The sequence below is a fragment of the Mus pahari genome, chromosome 1, assembly GCF_900095145.1.
Source record: "Mus pahari chromosome 1, PAHARI_EIJ_v1.1, whole genome shotgun sequence".
Taxonomy (NCBI): Eukaryota; Metazoa; Chordata; class Mammalia; order Rodentia; family Muridae; genus Mus; species Mus pahari.
In genome coordinates, this window is record NC_034590.1 from 69,387,207 (window position 1) to 69,401,228 (window position 14,022).

General features: G+C 41.0%; 1 protein-coding gene across 12 annotated transcripts in view; it reads right to left on the reverse strand.

Annotated features, from left to right (window-relative positions):
• Positions 1-2,991: 2,991 nt before the first annotated feature.
• Positions 2,992-14,022, reverse strand: part of Emsy (EMSY transcriptional repressor, BRCA2 interacting) — a 70,366-nt gene continuing 59,335 nt past the window's right edge. For 6 of the 12 annotated variants that reach the window (XM_029532225.1, XM_029532281.1, XM_029532195.1 and 3 more), the window contains 5 exons: positions 13,369-13,410; positions 10,628-10,779; positions 8,269-8,832; positions 6,863-7,342; positions 2,992-4,402 (listed from right to left, as the gene is read on the reverse strand). In XM_029532225.1, the coding sequence (XP_029388085.1) occupies positions 4,208-4,402; positions 6,863-7,342; positions 8,269-8,832; positions 10,628-10,779; positions 13,369-13,410 (1,433 nt within the window). In that variant the 3' untranslated portion in view covers positions 2,992-4,207. Of the gene's footprint in view, positions 4,403-6,862; positions 7,518-8,268; positions 8,833-10,627; positions 10,780-13,368; positions 13,411-14,022 lie in introns of those variants that run through there. The other 6 variants (XM_029532327.1, XM_029532164.1, XM_021194373.2 and 3 more) reach the window with 3 other exon arrangements.

The window sequence follows — 14,022 nt, forward strand, 5'->3', positions numbered from 1 at the left end:
AAAAAAAAAAAATGCTCACCACTAGCTGTCAGGGAAACATGCCCTAACCACAGTGAGGTACCACTACAGATAGATACTGGGGAGGTTACATTAGAAGAGTCAATAGCAAGAGTTGGCAAGAAGCCCTCATGCATAGCTAGGCTGAATGCAAAACACCTGGTCTCTGTGGAAAACAGTCTTGGCAGTTCCTTAAAAGGTCAAAGGTAGGCAGTTACTCAGGAGAATTGAAACCTAAGCAGAACCGGTGCACACGAGTTTGCAGCAACATAGGCTCATAGTAGCTAAGAGGTGAGACAACACCAGTCCATCAGCTGGTGATTTTTAAAGTGATGCAGCCATGTGCAGGAACACCCATAAGGAAGGAAGCACTGACACATGTTCCAACATGGATGAGTCTTGAGATATGACACCAAGTGAAAGCCATCATGAAAGACCATCTACTGTATTCCATTCAAATAAGGCACCCAAAACAGGAAGTCCACAGGGACAGAAATACGGATGGTGCCCTAGGGCTAGAGAAGTGGTTGTGCTGACACTGCTGTCAGGGGGAGGTGCTTTCTTTCACTGACTGATAAAACGTTCACTGATAAAAACGTTCTAAAATTGATGTTGGTCATGGGTGCCCTGCCTGTGACAAATCCTAGAAATCCCTGAGCCATACACATCATGTGTGTAAGCAGATGGCCTGAGTACTCCATAAAACTGGATATCTGTGAGTTCAAGGCCAGCCTTTCTATACAGTGATTTCCTGGTCAGCCAAAGCTACACAGTAACATGACACATGTTTCAAAAGCAATAAATAGAAAATAAAAGGAGTCTTTAAAATTCACCATAAGGTACACCTGCAATAGTAGGTATTTATTAGTTTACTTTAAACCAAATCTCTTTTGAGATAATACATTTGAGGTCAAATGTATTATGTGGTAGGGAATGACTGTGGCTTTCCATTCTCCTGCCTCCACCCCCCAAGAACTGGAATTATAAGCATCCACCACCCTGCCTAGTTTTTCTGTGGTGCTAAGAATCAAACTCAGAGCTGAGCGTTCCAGGCAAGCATCCTACTAACTGAGCTGCATCTCCAACTCAAAACCAAATCTTCAATGATGAACAGAATTCTAATGGCTTTGCAGAAGTGCATCATTATCTCTAAATATTCTTCAGAGATAGCTTGCAATTACTTTTAATTTATGGACTTAAACATAAAACAAAGAAATGATGCTATCAACTTCAGCAAAAGCATGTCTAAGGATGGATGACATGTTATCACGGTCATTGTCAATCCACTTAAGAAAGGGCCTGGAGAGATGGCTCAGTAGTTAAGAGTCATCTAGAGCCATGGTAGCTGTTCTAACAGGACCTGGTTTCAATTCCCAGCACTCACGTGGTATCTTACATTGTTGGTAACTCCAGTCCCAGAGAATCCATGGGCACTGAATGTGTATGGTGCACCAGAAATGTATAGGCCAAACACTCACACATGTAAAATAAGGGTTGGGGGGGGGTACCTGGGGAATGTCTAAGAAACTCAGTGCTGGCCCTGGGGAGATAGAACAGTGTTTGCCACACAAACACAGAAACCAGCTCTCACATGAAAATCCAGGCCATGACTTGTGCTTATAACCTCAGCACTGGGGAAGCAGACACAGACAGCTCCTGGGACTTGCTAGGCAGCAAATCTATGTAGACAGCAGGTCTATACTAGTCAGCAAGCTCCAGATCTCTGTTGCAAAAACCAAGGTGGGGACCAGCAAGAGGCCTCCATGGGTAGAGCCTCCTGCTGCCAGGCCTGACACCTGAGTCGAATTCCCATGACCAGTTGGTAAGAGAGCCAACTCCTGTAAGTTGTCCTCCAGCCTGCACATGTATACAGACATAGTGAATACACACACATATATACAAAAATAAAATACATGAAAATGTAATTTAAAAAACAGCAACCCAGGGATCAGGAAGATAGCCTCTATGCAACAACTCCAGGGTTGACCTCTGTCCCCACATACAGACACCCACTACATATGCTGAATGTGTGCTGATTAAAGAAAGAGGAGAACCCTGGGATTGTTGTTCCCCCTCCTTCACGGGCAGGAAGCCCTGCCTGTAAGCTCCATCTGGGTAGGATTTCCCATGTCCTCACTGTAATATCCTTGGTGGCTAGAGCCTTACCTGGCACATAAAAGAGGAATGAATATTATTTGTTCATAAAATCATGCTCTAATTGGTATTAGAACCATTCAAAGGAAAAAAATCTTACTTGATAATTCATGTATGTGTGCAAATATATATGCACAAGTGATTGTTTAAATGCAGGCTAAAGCAGACTCATTTGTCATCTAAGGTGCTGGAGCACAGAGAGGCTATATTCTCAAAACACGGACATGCATGCTGATAGTAGAGATGGAACATAACTTATTCGAGGTTGTTCTTACTTCCTGATCCATGTGTATCCAAAAGATATTTTATTTAATAAAAACTTACACCTGTAAGTAATGGATTGGCCATAACAGAAGGCTTAACCTGGAATATAAGGATGGACTTGGGAGCTCTTAAGTCCCTAAGATTGTATGCAAAATCTTAACATGTGTACTGGCATGTGTATTTTTTTGTGTGAGAGAGTTCATAGTTTAATCAGCTTCTTAAAGATGTCTATGACCCAAGAGAAGTTAAATTTTTCCTTAGCTAGGAACAGTCACTAAGTGGTTGAAACACATTTGTAAAATAAAATGCTATCCAAGAGCTCCATCTATGGGTGAGTAACTTTCACCTAGTAGAAATGGGGACAACAGTCTTGGCAAGGCTGCTCCTGCCAAGACTATCAGTGTAAGTTACACAAGTGTAAGCGCTTGTGTAAGTTGATTAACTACAGCATCACAGCTTCTTCTCCCCAAGTGTAGACACAAAAGTTAGGACACTACTGATAAATTCTACTTACAGTACTTCAGCACCAAAAATTGGGCAGTTAAGCTGATAAATGTATATACAGTTCAACATTTGTCAGTCTTAAAATGCTTATTTATAGTGAAATTCATATAAAACCGTTAAAAACTTTTCTATTTACAGTTTTTAAAAATGAAGAGTATAGTTTCCTTTGCCACAGCTTGTCAAAATTCTTACCCTCCCATCCCTTACCCTTCACTCTACTTGTGATAGACAGCAATCACAAGACCACACCTGCACGTAAACAAACTGCACCCTAAAAAATTAAAAACTTAAAAACATTACATTTAGAACTGTAAGTGAACATTTTCATACATTTCAAAGGATTTAAACCAAAGTAAGTCAAAGTTGTTTTCAAAGTCTCAGTCCAACACGGGTGTGCAATGTCGACGTCGAGAAAACATCCAATGAGCAGAGCTCATTTTCAGGAACACGACTGAGCATTTCCTTTGGGCTAGAAATGTCCTTTCCTCTGCTTCCTGACAAAATCTTCTCTAATCCGTTTTCTTAAAGGGGGTGAGGGGGTGGGGAGGTGGGGAGGCCAAGCGATCCAGCTTCCCAGGACATGTAGGAAAAGGGACTCGGCCTGCTTCAAAACATTTACATTAAATAAATAGGCAAGTGTGGAACTCCACAATAAATTAGTATACAACCAAGGAGCACATGTACAAGCCACCCCAAACACTGCCCGGGCAGCAACCTGATTGATGTCTACCCTCCAGCAAGGACTCTTCAATGCCAGGACTTCCCTAGGTAGTCATAAACCAACCATGAACTGAGCAAATGTAAAATGCTAGCCAAATCAACATCTCCAGGGATTTGCAAAAACAAACACAATTTTTGAAAAACTGTTCAAATATATCATTTCAAAAATACAACCTCTTCATATTCTTTTCCCTTTTCATACTCTCTGGTGCGTTTGCTCAGTGGAAAGCAGTCGAGGACCACTGACAGAAAAGTCTTCTTCTCGCTGCTTAGCACCAACAAGTTGCCAGGCTCCATGGGGTGTATCGTTTCCTCTGCTTTTTTTTTTTTTTTTTTTTTTTTTTTTTTTTTTTTTTTTTTTTTTTTTTTTTTTTTTTTTTTTTTTTTTTTTTTTTTTAAAGTACATTCCTCTGTGAGTTTAATTTTGTTAAAATGCTTCTAGGTCCCCAGCCTAAATATGAGCAAAGTGCTTTTTTTTTTCTTTTTCTTTTTTACTATAACAAATTTTAAGTTTCCCTGGACATTTGGTAACCACGCAGGCTCTAAAGTGCACTCCGGTGTCTGCACACTAGGATCGTTCTACAGCACTCTGAGAGGGGCTGGGCTCAGTCCCGTCCTCCGTGCCGCTGTCTATGTCCTGCTCCATGGCTGTCTCGTCGTCATCTAGCTGCTGACTGGTGAAGTTGTTCAACTCTAGAAGCCCACTGGGCTCCACCACCACGTTGGAGCTGGAGTGACAAGGAATAGCATACTGGGGAATGGCCTGGAAGAGAAGATGCACAAGAGAATGTTTATAGTGGAAAAGCAAAGAGGAGACTGTATCCCTCCCCACCCCCAAGCACAGGAAACAGAAAGCTGTCATGTCCTGGACCACCTCCATGACAAGCACTGTGCTAGATCTCACAGGCCATCCTACTGCATCTGTAACAATGTTGGGTGGAAACTATAGCTTCCATGTAACACGTGAGCAAACAGGAGGTACGAGTCGTCCTCAAGGTCACAGCTGTCAGGGTTAATGCTAGATCCCATCTCAAATCCCACAGCACTCTAACTGTGGCTTTCTATTCCCTAAGGAGGCCTCTTCTGACAAAGAAGGCCAAATTCAGAAGATAGGGTTTTTTCCCTTTGTTTTTTTTTTTGTTTGTTTGTTTTTGTTTTTTTCTTTTTCTTTTTGTTTTGGTTTGGTTTGGTTTTTTGAGACAGCCTTGGCTGTCTGATACTCCATCTGTAGACCAGGTTGGCCTTGAACTCAAGAGACCCACCTGCCACTGCTGGGAATAAAAGCATGCACTTTCACACCCAGTCTCAACTGTATTATATTTTATTCTTCATCTTTAAAATAAATGATTGGTTGCTGACAAGCAATGTATTTTAAAACTCTTTGGTGCTCAAAAAGGAAACGATTTGTTTAGCCATAGCACAATCACCTTTAGAGCAATAGTGAAGGTTTTCAAATATAAGAAAAGACCAAAAGTCTGCCATTAAAACAACTAAAAAATATTACTAGGTAAATACTATAGGGCCTCTTGTTCTACCAGATTCTTTTCCGTCATAACCTTCTTAGGGGAGGCGGTGGTAGAGACAGGATCTCATGTATCCTACCTGGCCCTTGAACAGACTATGCAGCTGAAATGACCTTAAACTTCAGATTCTCCCTCCTCTACCTCTCAAGTGTGGGGATTACAAGCATGCACTACCATGTGTGGCTGTAGACACCTTTTAAGAAGGAATATCAGTTATATCACACCTCTGCTTCTAATCCTTGACATGAATAAACTACATTTTCATTCCTGCTAAGACAACACAGAAAGAGAATTTTCAACTAAGCCACTCCAAATGTGTACAGCAATCTAACCTCTAGTTGGCACAATCCATTTTAGTAAAATCAGTAACAGGTCCCATATGTTGGACAAACATTGAAGCAGCCATTTATCTTTATTAATCCTTAATTTTATTAACCATCACATAAGAGTTGATAAATTAGGTACTTCTTATTCCCACCACTGATGAGGAAACTAAGATAAGTGAAATTAGCTGTCTAGCCCAAAGTAATGAATGGCAAATCTAAAACACCCTAGCCTTCAGGTAAAAAAACAGGAATCACAATGAAGCCTTCTGTTAAGAATTATATAATTCATGACATTCACTTTTATAGATGGAAACAAAATATTTGAATAATTCAATGGCCACTTTAACTAACCTTAATTATCACCTTTGACTTTAATTATGTCTCAGTTGGTTTAACAATAGTCAATCTGTATTCTCTCATAGCTTGGAATCACTGCAAATGGAAAGCTTATTCTATGACCTTTGAAGCATACAACAGTGGTTCTATGTCAATTCTAAGTCATCCACAGTCTATAAGTAGGAATTCTTAATGAACTAAAATGGACTGCACTGATATTTTCCAAACTGTGTACCAGTTTGGGAAAATAAAACTGCTACTATCAGGAAAAAAAATATTAACACCTTGCATCAAGAGGTAGAAATAAAACACAACTTGTAAGGGCTGGTCTGTACTCAGTTTTAGTCTTCAATCTCAATCTGTAACACAGAATGACTGGTGGCTTTTAGAAGGAAGAAGTTAAAGATCAAGAAGGTGGACTGCTGATGAACTGTCCCCTGTGTGGTGACATCTCCTTAACAAGATGATCAAACACTAACTGACATAAGAAGCAGAGTTTACAGTTAATGACAGCTTAAATGTACAAGTAGTTTAGAAACACACATAAAAATGTGTTTCTGCAGACATTCCAGTCCACAGAAGTCTCACTGTTCCAGGAACCACAGATTCAGATGAGGAACAAGAACTGTTTATAAAGTGTCCCTGAAATCCAGCTAAACAGGAAGGCAAGCAGTTATATTCCAGTTTGTCAGACTGTGGAGTCCAAAGCACGAGCCTAGGAAATCACTGATCTTTTGAGTAAACTCACTAGTCAACACACTGCAAGCACGGTACCAACATCAAACAAAGCTGACACACACAGGCATGGCCCTTATGGTCACACACTATGCTGTCTGACCACATCCACCAAGTTTCTATGATTATTTTCAAAACAAAAAGACCACTAACAACAAAAACTAAATATAAACTTGTGTAATAGTTTTTAAATCTCTGTCCTTTGTTACTTCCTTGAAGTGACTATTCCTATGACATCCCAAAATGGATCAAGCCCACAGCCTCCCATCTACCCGAAATGTCTCATTTCCTTGCCGTTCTTACCTGGATGATAATTTCTGTTGGGCTCTCTTCAGCTTTCTTTTGGCCTACATTCTGAATACGCATGAACTGGCCTGTCGTAGGCATTCCTGCTGCTTCGATTTTTCTGGTCGTTAGGGGAGGGCCAACAGCAGATGGACTTGAACAGGACTCTCTACATTTCGTCATCCCTGCCACCACCACATGGGTGGAGGGTAGAGCTCCTGCCTCACCAGTGAGCACATTGGTGGCTAGAGCCTTCTTTGGGGGATCCACTACCATATGTTCTACATTTGTATCAATCTGAGCTTCCATCAAAGACATTTGCAAAATGTCTGACACTGCTGTCTTCTCAGAGGCCTGAATGGGAGATATGCTTGTAACTGGTGATGTCAGCTTAGGAACAGAACTGCCACCAGTTATCTTTGTAACTGTGGGAGGCTGGCGCCCCTCAAATGTTATCTTTGTAACAGAGGATCCTTGGGTTATAATTGGCTGCTCCACCTGAAAACAAATTGGGGTTGTGTGTATTATAGCTACATCTCTTTGAGGAAAAACTAATCAAACACTCCAGAAAATATGGTAAAAGAAACATTCGTGCGGTATACTAGGAAGACATTTGAAGCTCGATGTTTAGTAAGAGGGCTGGATGGGAAGGTTCTGTTTTCTTTTAAGGAACCTAGGGAAAGAGGAGGGGTTGAAAGAACCTTTGTTCAGCCAGCCAAGCTATGAGGCAGTAAAGGAAAAACAAAAACAAAAAACAAAAAAACAAAAACAAAAAAGAATTCCCAGCAGCCTAGTTTTTCCTTTGAGACTTAACATCCCGCTCAAATGATTTCATATAATCTTTTAAAATTAAAGTAAGTTGGACTTTTTTTCAACCTTTTGCTTCAAGGTACAACTATACAAACATATTCTATATGATTCAATAAGCATGTACACACATATAATCAATCCAGAATAGTAAATTTTTGTTAGCAAAATTTCTTATGATTACCCATGTATTTCCTCTGTTATCTGGATGATAAGTATAGAGGGCAGTACCATCACTTAGGTAAAGATGTACACTAGAAGGGAGAGAGATGGTCAATGATGTGCCTTAGAAGACTGCAGCTTACTTAGCATCACTGCCACAGAAGTAAAAGTTCATAAGCATGGAGGTATGGAACTGTCATGTCCATGCACTGCTCGTCGCTGCTGAAAGTGATTCCTTTAGAAACTACCTAGAAGGCAGGCTGAGGGCTTTCCTATATCTGCAGGACCCTGCTCTCCTGATACCAACACCAGTGCAATCAGGCTTCTGGGTTCCTCTTGCCTAGAGAAAGCACTTGTTGGCATGTTACAGTTATGGTGACAACCTCAAAAAACCTCGCCTACCCCCAATCCAAGAACACAGGCATTAACTTTGCATGCTATCAAAATTCTGTTACCTGGCTTGCAGGCTGTTTCTCTGATGAAGAGGGCAGCGCCATCTGGCTCTGAGGAGTTTGGGGTTGCACGTAGATTTTTGGTTGGTTCGGAGCTTGCTGCAGTTTCGGAAGCTGCTGTGTGGTTTTCACGGCAAGCACCTGTACTACAGTTTGCGGGGGCTGTGCCATTAAGGTAGGAAGCTGCCTGTCTTTGGCCACCACAGTATGCTGGGTGTGCTGTGCATCTGGCTTGGGCTGTGCTTGTTCCTGCTGGAGAGGAGTCAGTTTCTGATGCCTGATGGAGAGCTGGGGCATCTGTGTGAGTTTGTGCTGGAGTTGGTCTGCCTGCAGGTGGATGGTCTGCTTCTGTTTGGTCTGGAAGCACTGCAGAGTTTTCACTTGCAGCTGAGTCTGTTCCAGCTGGGGCTGGCTAAGTTTCTGCTGTTTGGTTGACTGTGATTGCGTCAGAGCAGAGCGGTAAAACAGACCTGTCTGAGGATCCAATGTGTCCATCTCCTCAACCTCACCCTCCTCAGTTCCAAGTTCCTCACTGTGTTTGGTAAAAGCAGTGTGACTGCTTAATGCCTAGGTAAGAGAGACACAGAGTAAGAATGAAATAACAAAAAATACCTATAGTGTCACATCTTCCTTGAACTGGAAAATATGTGAGATTCATTCCAATATTTTGAGGAATCTAAAAAAAGATCACAGAGCCTCAAGGCTTTTAATCAAAACTCGTCATTTTAACTCTCAGACAGTAAATACTTCAAAAACCAGTCCACTCATCATTGTAGGGAACCCAGATCTACAGAATAGAGAGAGGCATACGGTGACCTTACAGCTCATAAAGAACAGAAAGGCTCTCCAGCTCAGGAACACTCTATAGCCTGTGCTTGAGGGACGCTCGCTCACCTGTCTAAAGACAGAAGGCAACAACTGAGAAGTAAGGCATTCAGAGCAGAACCAAGAACTTTGGCCACATGCACACCCTCAGTCCCCAAAGCGGGATGTGCTGTCTGGAGACATGCCCACCCCAATGCTCACAACAGGCCTCCCTGAGGAGAGGCTATGTCACCAAGGTGTCTGAGTCTCAGGTTCACCAGGCCACAGCTTCCCAAAGACCTGGTTCCTGGAAGGGAGTGAGCCAGGGGATAAGTCATTCCTCTTTGTGGGAAAGGAGAATGACTGCCTGGGCTCAGCTGCGATAGCTAGCACTAGGAGGAGAAATCATTCTGAGTGACACTATGAAAAGGCCAGCCCATCTCACTCTGCCTGTCTTGAGAAGTATCAATGTCAGGACCTACCTGTAAAAGACAGACTAAGATCTGTCACCCAGTGAAATCTTTAGACAGATGGCTTTCCCTTGGGACACAACAAAATCCACCTTATTCTTAACCCCCGTTACCCTGTCATACACTACACCAGTACTCTACCTTCAAAACTGGAACTTGCCCATGTTTCCTAATGCCCTGATACACAGTTTTGATTTAACACCTCTTCACTGTCTTCCAGGTAGGTCTTATACAGTCAGATTTGACTGCTGGCAGCAGAGTGACAGACATTTAGACTACCAAGGAAGAGTTGCAGCTGAGTCTGACACCTAGGATGCAGCTGTGTGGCAAACTGTCACTATGGGTTTGCATGTTACATGACTGGCAAGAAAGAGAGACAATGCACCTACTCTTCCGAATCAAATGAATGTACTCACAGCTCAGAGCATGGAGTCTTATACAAATCAACTTAACAATGAGGCTTTCTTCTTCATTAGCCTTAATACCAAGCATTTCTATCTGATATTAGTTTATTTCCTTCTCTTGAGTCTTCTTTTATTGGTCACATATAATTAAAGGAGTAAAATATTTATCTCCCTTCTTGTTCATAATGCTCTCATAATAATAATAATGATTTATTATAAAGTATAAAGACAAAAATGAACTCAGCAGCAAACAACTAAACAAGCCAAATAATGTTTCATTTTGAAAATCTTACTTACTCTATTAGTAAATCTGCATTAACAGTAAGAATGTCACAGAAACAGTGACCATTTCTGGTGAGATTCACCCAGATAACCCAACTCTTCTGAAATGCTGTTTCTAGAATGTTAAAGAAGAAGAAGAAGAAGAAGAAGAAGAAGAAGAAGAAGAAGAAGAAGAAGAAGAAGAAGAAGAAGAAGAAGAAAGAAAGAAATAGAAAAAGATACCCCTTTCCTGGTGCTCAGACCCCCCCACTTCAGTCTCTATTCATCCCTCACAAATGGATTAGTTACACATACACTCTACAATTCAGGTATGTCTTCTTTTTTCAAATAGAAGATAAAACTGAACCTTATTTGGGGAATAACGTAGTTACTGAATATAAGAAGAAAAGGAAGAGGTACAACCTGCTGCATGATGTGGGTGATTGCTCCAGGGGAAGACGCTGGGATGGACTTTACTACCACCGAAGTCTGTGTCGCAGTCTGGGACTGAGCCACATGGTGAAGCAGGGTCCGCTGCGGCTGGGCAGGCTGTTGGGGCTGGGAGCGATGGCTGACTGAAAATAGAGGAGGTGGTGATGTTTCTCCAGAAATCGCCACAGCAATTGTAACCAGTGACAGATCATTTTAAGCACAATATAAGTATGAACTTATATCTCACAGAGTGGTACTACACACTTAGAGGCAGAAGACCAGAACCTGCCCATCTAGGAACTGTAGGGTTCTAATAGAAAGTCTCTAATGAAACTACTTCCTCATCTGCAAAATGGGAGCCACAGAGCTATTTTAATGATGAGGGGGGAAATAAGTGGAGAGGCACTGTGAAAACTTTTATCATCCAGAAGGGACACCTTTAAAGTGACAACCTTTAGAGAACTGTTGGCTTTTCTCTCTTGACTTTTAGCTCTCTTAGGTCACAGGGAAACAATGCATTTCCATTAAACCCCAGACACATCATTAAGGAAAATGGGAAGAACAATGCAGTCCAACACTAGTCCAACACTTCCTTTACATGAAGAGAAACTGCTTCCAGAGAAAGCCTCATGGTTCCAGGGAAAGGACAAAATGATGCTGCAGAAGGAGTCCCCTCCTACTCTGCCCCAGTTACTCCTGTGGATCTGAAGCTACTTGTTCCCTGCCAAAGCACTAAAACTCAGAGCCTCGCTCTGTTGGCCTGTGTTTAGATGGGATGGTAAAAACTTGTTTCTTCTTACAAGAGGCCAGTGAAGAAATGGTTGAAAATGGTATTTAAAATTAAAAGGGTCAACAAGAAAAAAGGTCATTCTGTCACCTCAGTTTTAGCTCAAATAGAACAGCAAGAGTGAAGGTCTAGAAATCAACCCCATTTCCTCCTCTCCTGCCAGAGGACTCATTCAAATGACCCATTCACATAGGTGCCAGTATGTGGCCTCTCTTACCAGTTTAACTTTTAAGTAGAAACACTTGCCACATCCAAACCTTCAAAACACTCAAATGCCACTAGCTACTGGGAAGAAAACCTTTGTGTCAAAAATTGGTAAAAAAAAAACAAAACAAAACAAAACAAATGTGTAAATGAGCTAAGGGTTTTGAGATTATGAAAATGCCTCCAATGCCCCATAATTGTAAGGTTAACGTATTTCAAGTAGCACTGTTCCATGCTTAGAAACAGCGGAATGCCCAAGAGCGAGCTGCACCTACAGGTCCAAGTGCCTGTGTGGTGGTCAGAGGACTAAACAACAGCTCTAGCTACAATTACAACTCTCTTTCTTTACACTCACAGGTTCAGAGCTTCTAACTACAAATATAGCTATATGTGCCATGAGATCAGACGGTACTACCTGGACTGGTAGAACCCTTTGATTTTACACTATATTTCTTCACTGCATTTCACAGTATGCCTTTACTATGTGCATTTTAAATTATGAGTTAATAAAATCTTCCATATATTCTCAGCTAAACTGAAAATAAAGAGCCAGGATTTATATTTTAATATCCACTGAAATGAAATCATTTACAAAAGGACTAAATAGGAGAAAAATTAATTATGACATTAAACTCAAGCAAGTAAATCAATGAAATTTGTAAATAAAAGTATCATCAAAATAAATGACATCTGAAAGATAAATAATAAATTTCTGATGAAATCAGATTATATAGACCATTTTGATACCATACTGGTTTTTATAATTACTAGAATAAGTTTTTTAAACATGTATTTTTTTTTAAGATTTATTTATTGTATTTATATGAGTACACTTTCTCTGTCTTCAGACACACAGAACAGGGCATCAGATCTCATTACATACAGATGGTTGTGAGTCACCATGTGGTTGCTGGGAATTGAACTCAGGACCTCTGGAAGAGCATCAGTGCTCCTAACCATTGAGCCATCTCTCCAGCACTTAACATTTACTTTTATGTGTGCAAGTGAGTGTGAGTGTGTGTGTGTGTGTGTGTGTGTGTGTGTGTGTGTGTGTGCACAAGTGCCTCACATATATCTGGATGTCTATGGAGGCCAAAGAAAGGTATTTGATAACCTGGAGTTTAAGTTACAGGTGATGGTGAACCACTCAATAGGAGTAACAGGAACTAGACTCGGGGCCTCTGGAAAAGCAACCCCACTCTTACCTGCCCCAACAGTAAGACTTCTTAAATTAAACAAAAACAAAAACAAATTGGACTTAATAAAAGATCAAATAACACTATCTAAAAATAATTCTCCTTCAAGATCCTATACATTTCTTCCTACCAAATGTCCAGAGTGTAAGGAGACTAAAGTTCAATGAAAGCTAAGGAAACTATCATCTAGTACAGAACAAAGCAGGGCCCGGAGCAGCTAGCTTTAAGGTCAAATATGGCTGAGTGTATAAGAGGTGGCACCTACGGAAGGAGGTCACAGAAAGAATATCCGTGAGATACATGATGGGACCTTAACTGGCCCACATAAGACCCCAAACCAGCCATTTATTATAGTAGACAATTCTTTTCTTTTCTAGCAAAATGTTTGCTTCATTGTTATTTTCAAAATAACCTTTCCTCCCCTTTACTACTGGGGCTTACCTTCCCTCTACCAGAGCAGAGCAGAGCGCATCCATTTAAGTGGTTCCCCACAATTAGTCAGCATCAACCTTTCATTACACTACCGATGGATGCACACCACTTACCTAGAAGGGGAAAAGCAACCTCTGTCCCCTCATCAGTGCGTTCTGAAAAGGATAAGTAAGGGAAGAAATCACAGGTCTTTTCATCTATTTACTATTTGCTAGTCTAGGCTACTGGAGAGACTAACATTCATTTCCTCAGCAGACTGGCCTCTGCATCAGTTGCTTTTCTGCTAATATCTGTGAAGTCCACAGTTTTCTACTATCTTCATCAGATTTTCTTTCTGGGAAGTTTTAAGTCGCCAGTCCTAGTATCTCCTCAAATAATGCTAAAGAAATCTTTTTCTCCACAGCATCTGTAATTTTCAAATACCTGAAACTTTACAGTATCCTTTAGTGACTGCTTATAAAAACACAAGACAGGGGCTTGCTTTATATGCCATCTCTCTCACCCTGGATTATTCACAACACTACCCCTGAACTCCTTAGGATCTCAAAATAATAAAGCATCCAAACAGAAAGCAGGCTACACACGAATGTAAGAGAAGTAAGAAAAAGAGTTTCACTTCTCCATAGGTACCATCCCCAAAATCTCATTAGCATTTTGTTGCTGGACCACACCTAAGTATCTAATCTGCATTTTTTTGGTGTGTGTCTATGTTTGTTTGTGTTTGTGTGCGTATGTGTGTGTGTGTGTGTGTGTGTGTGTGTGTGTGT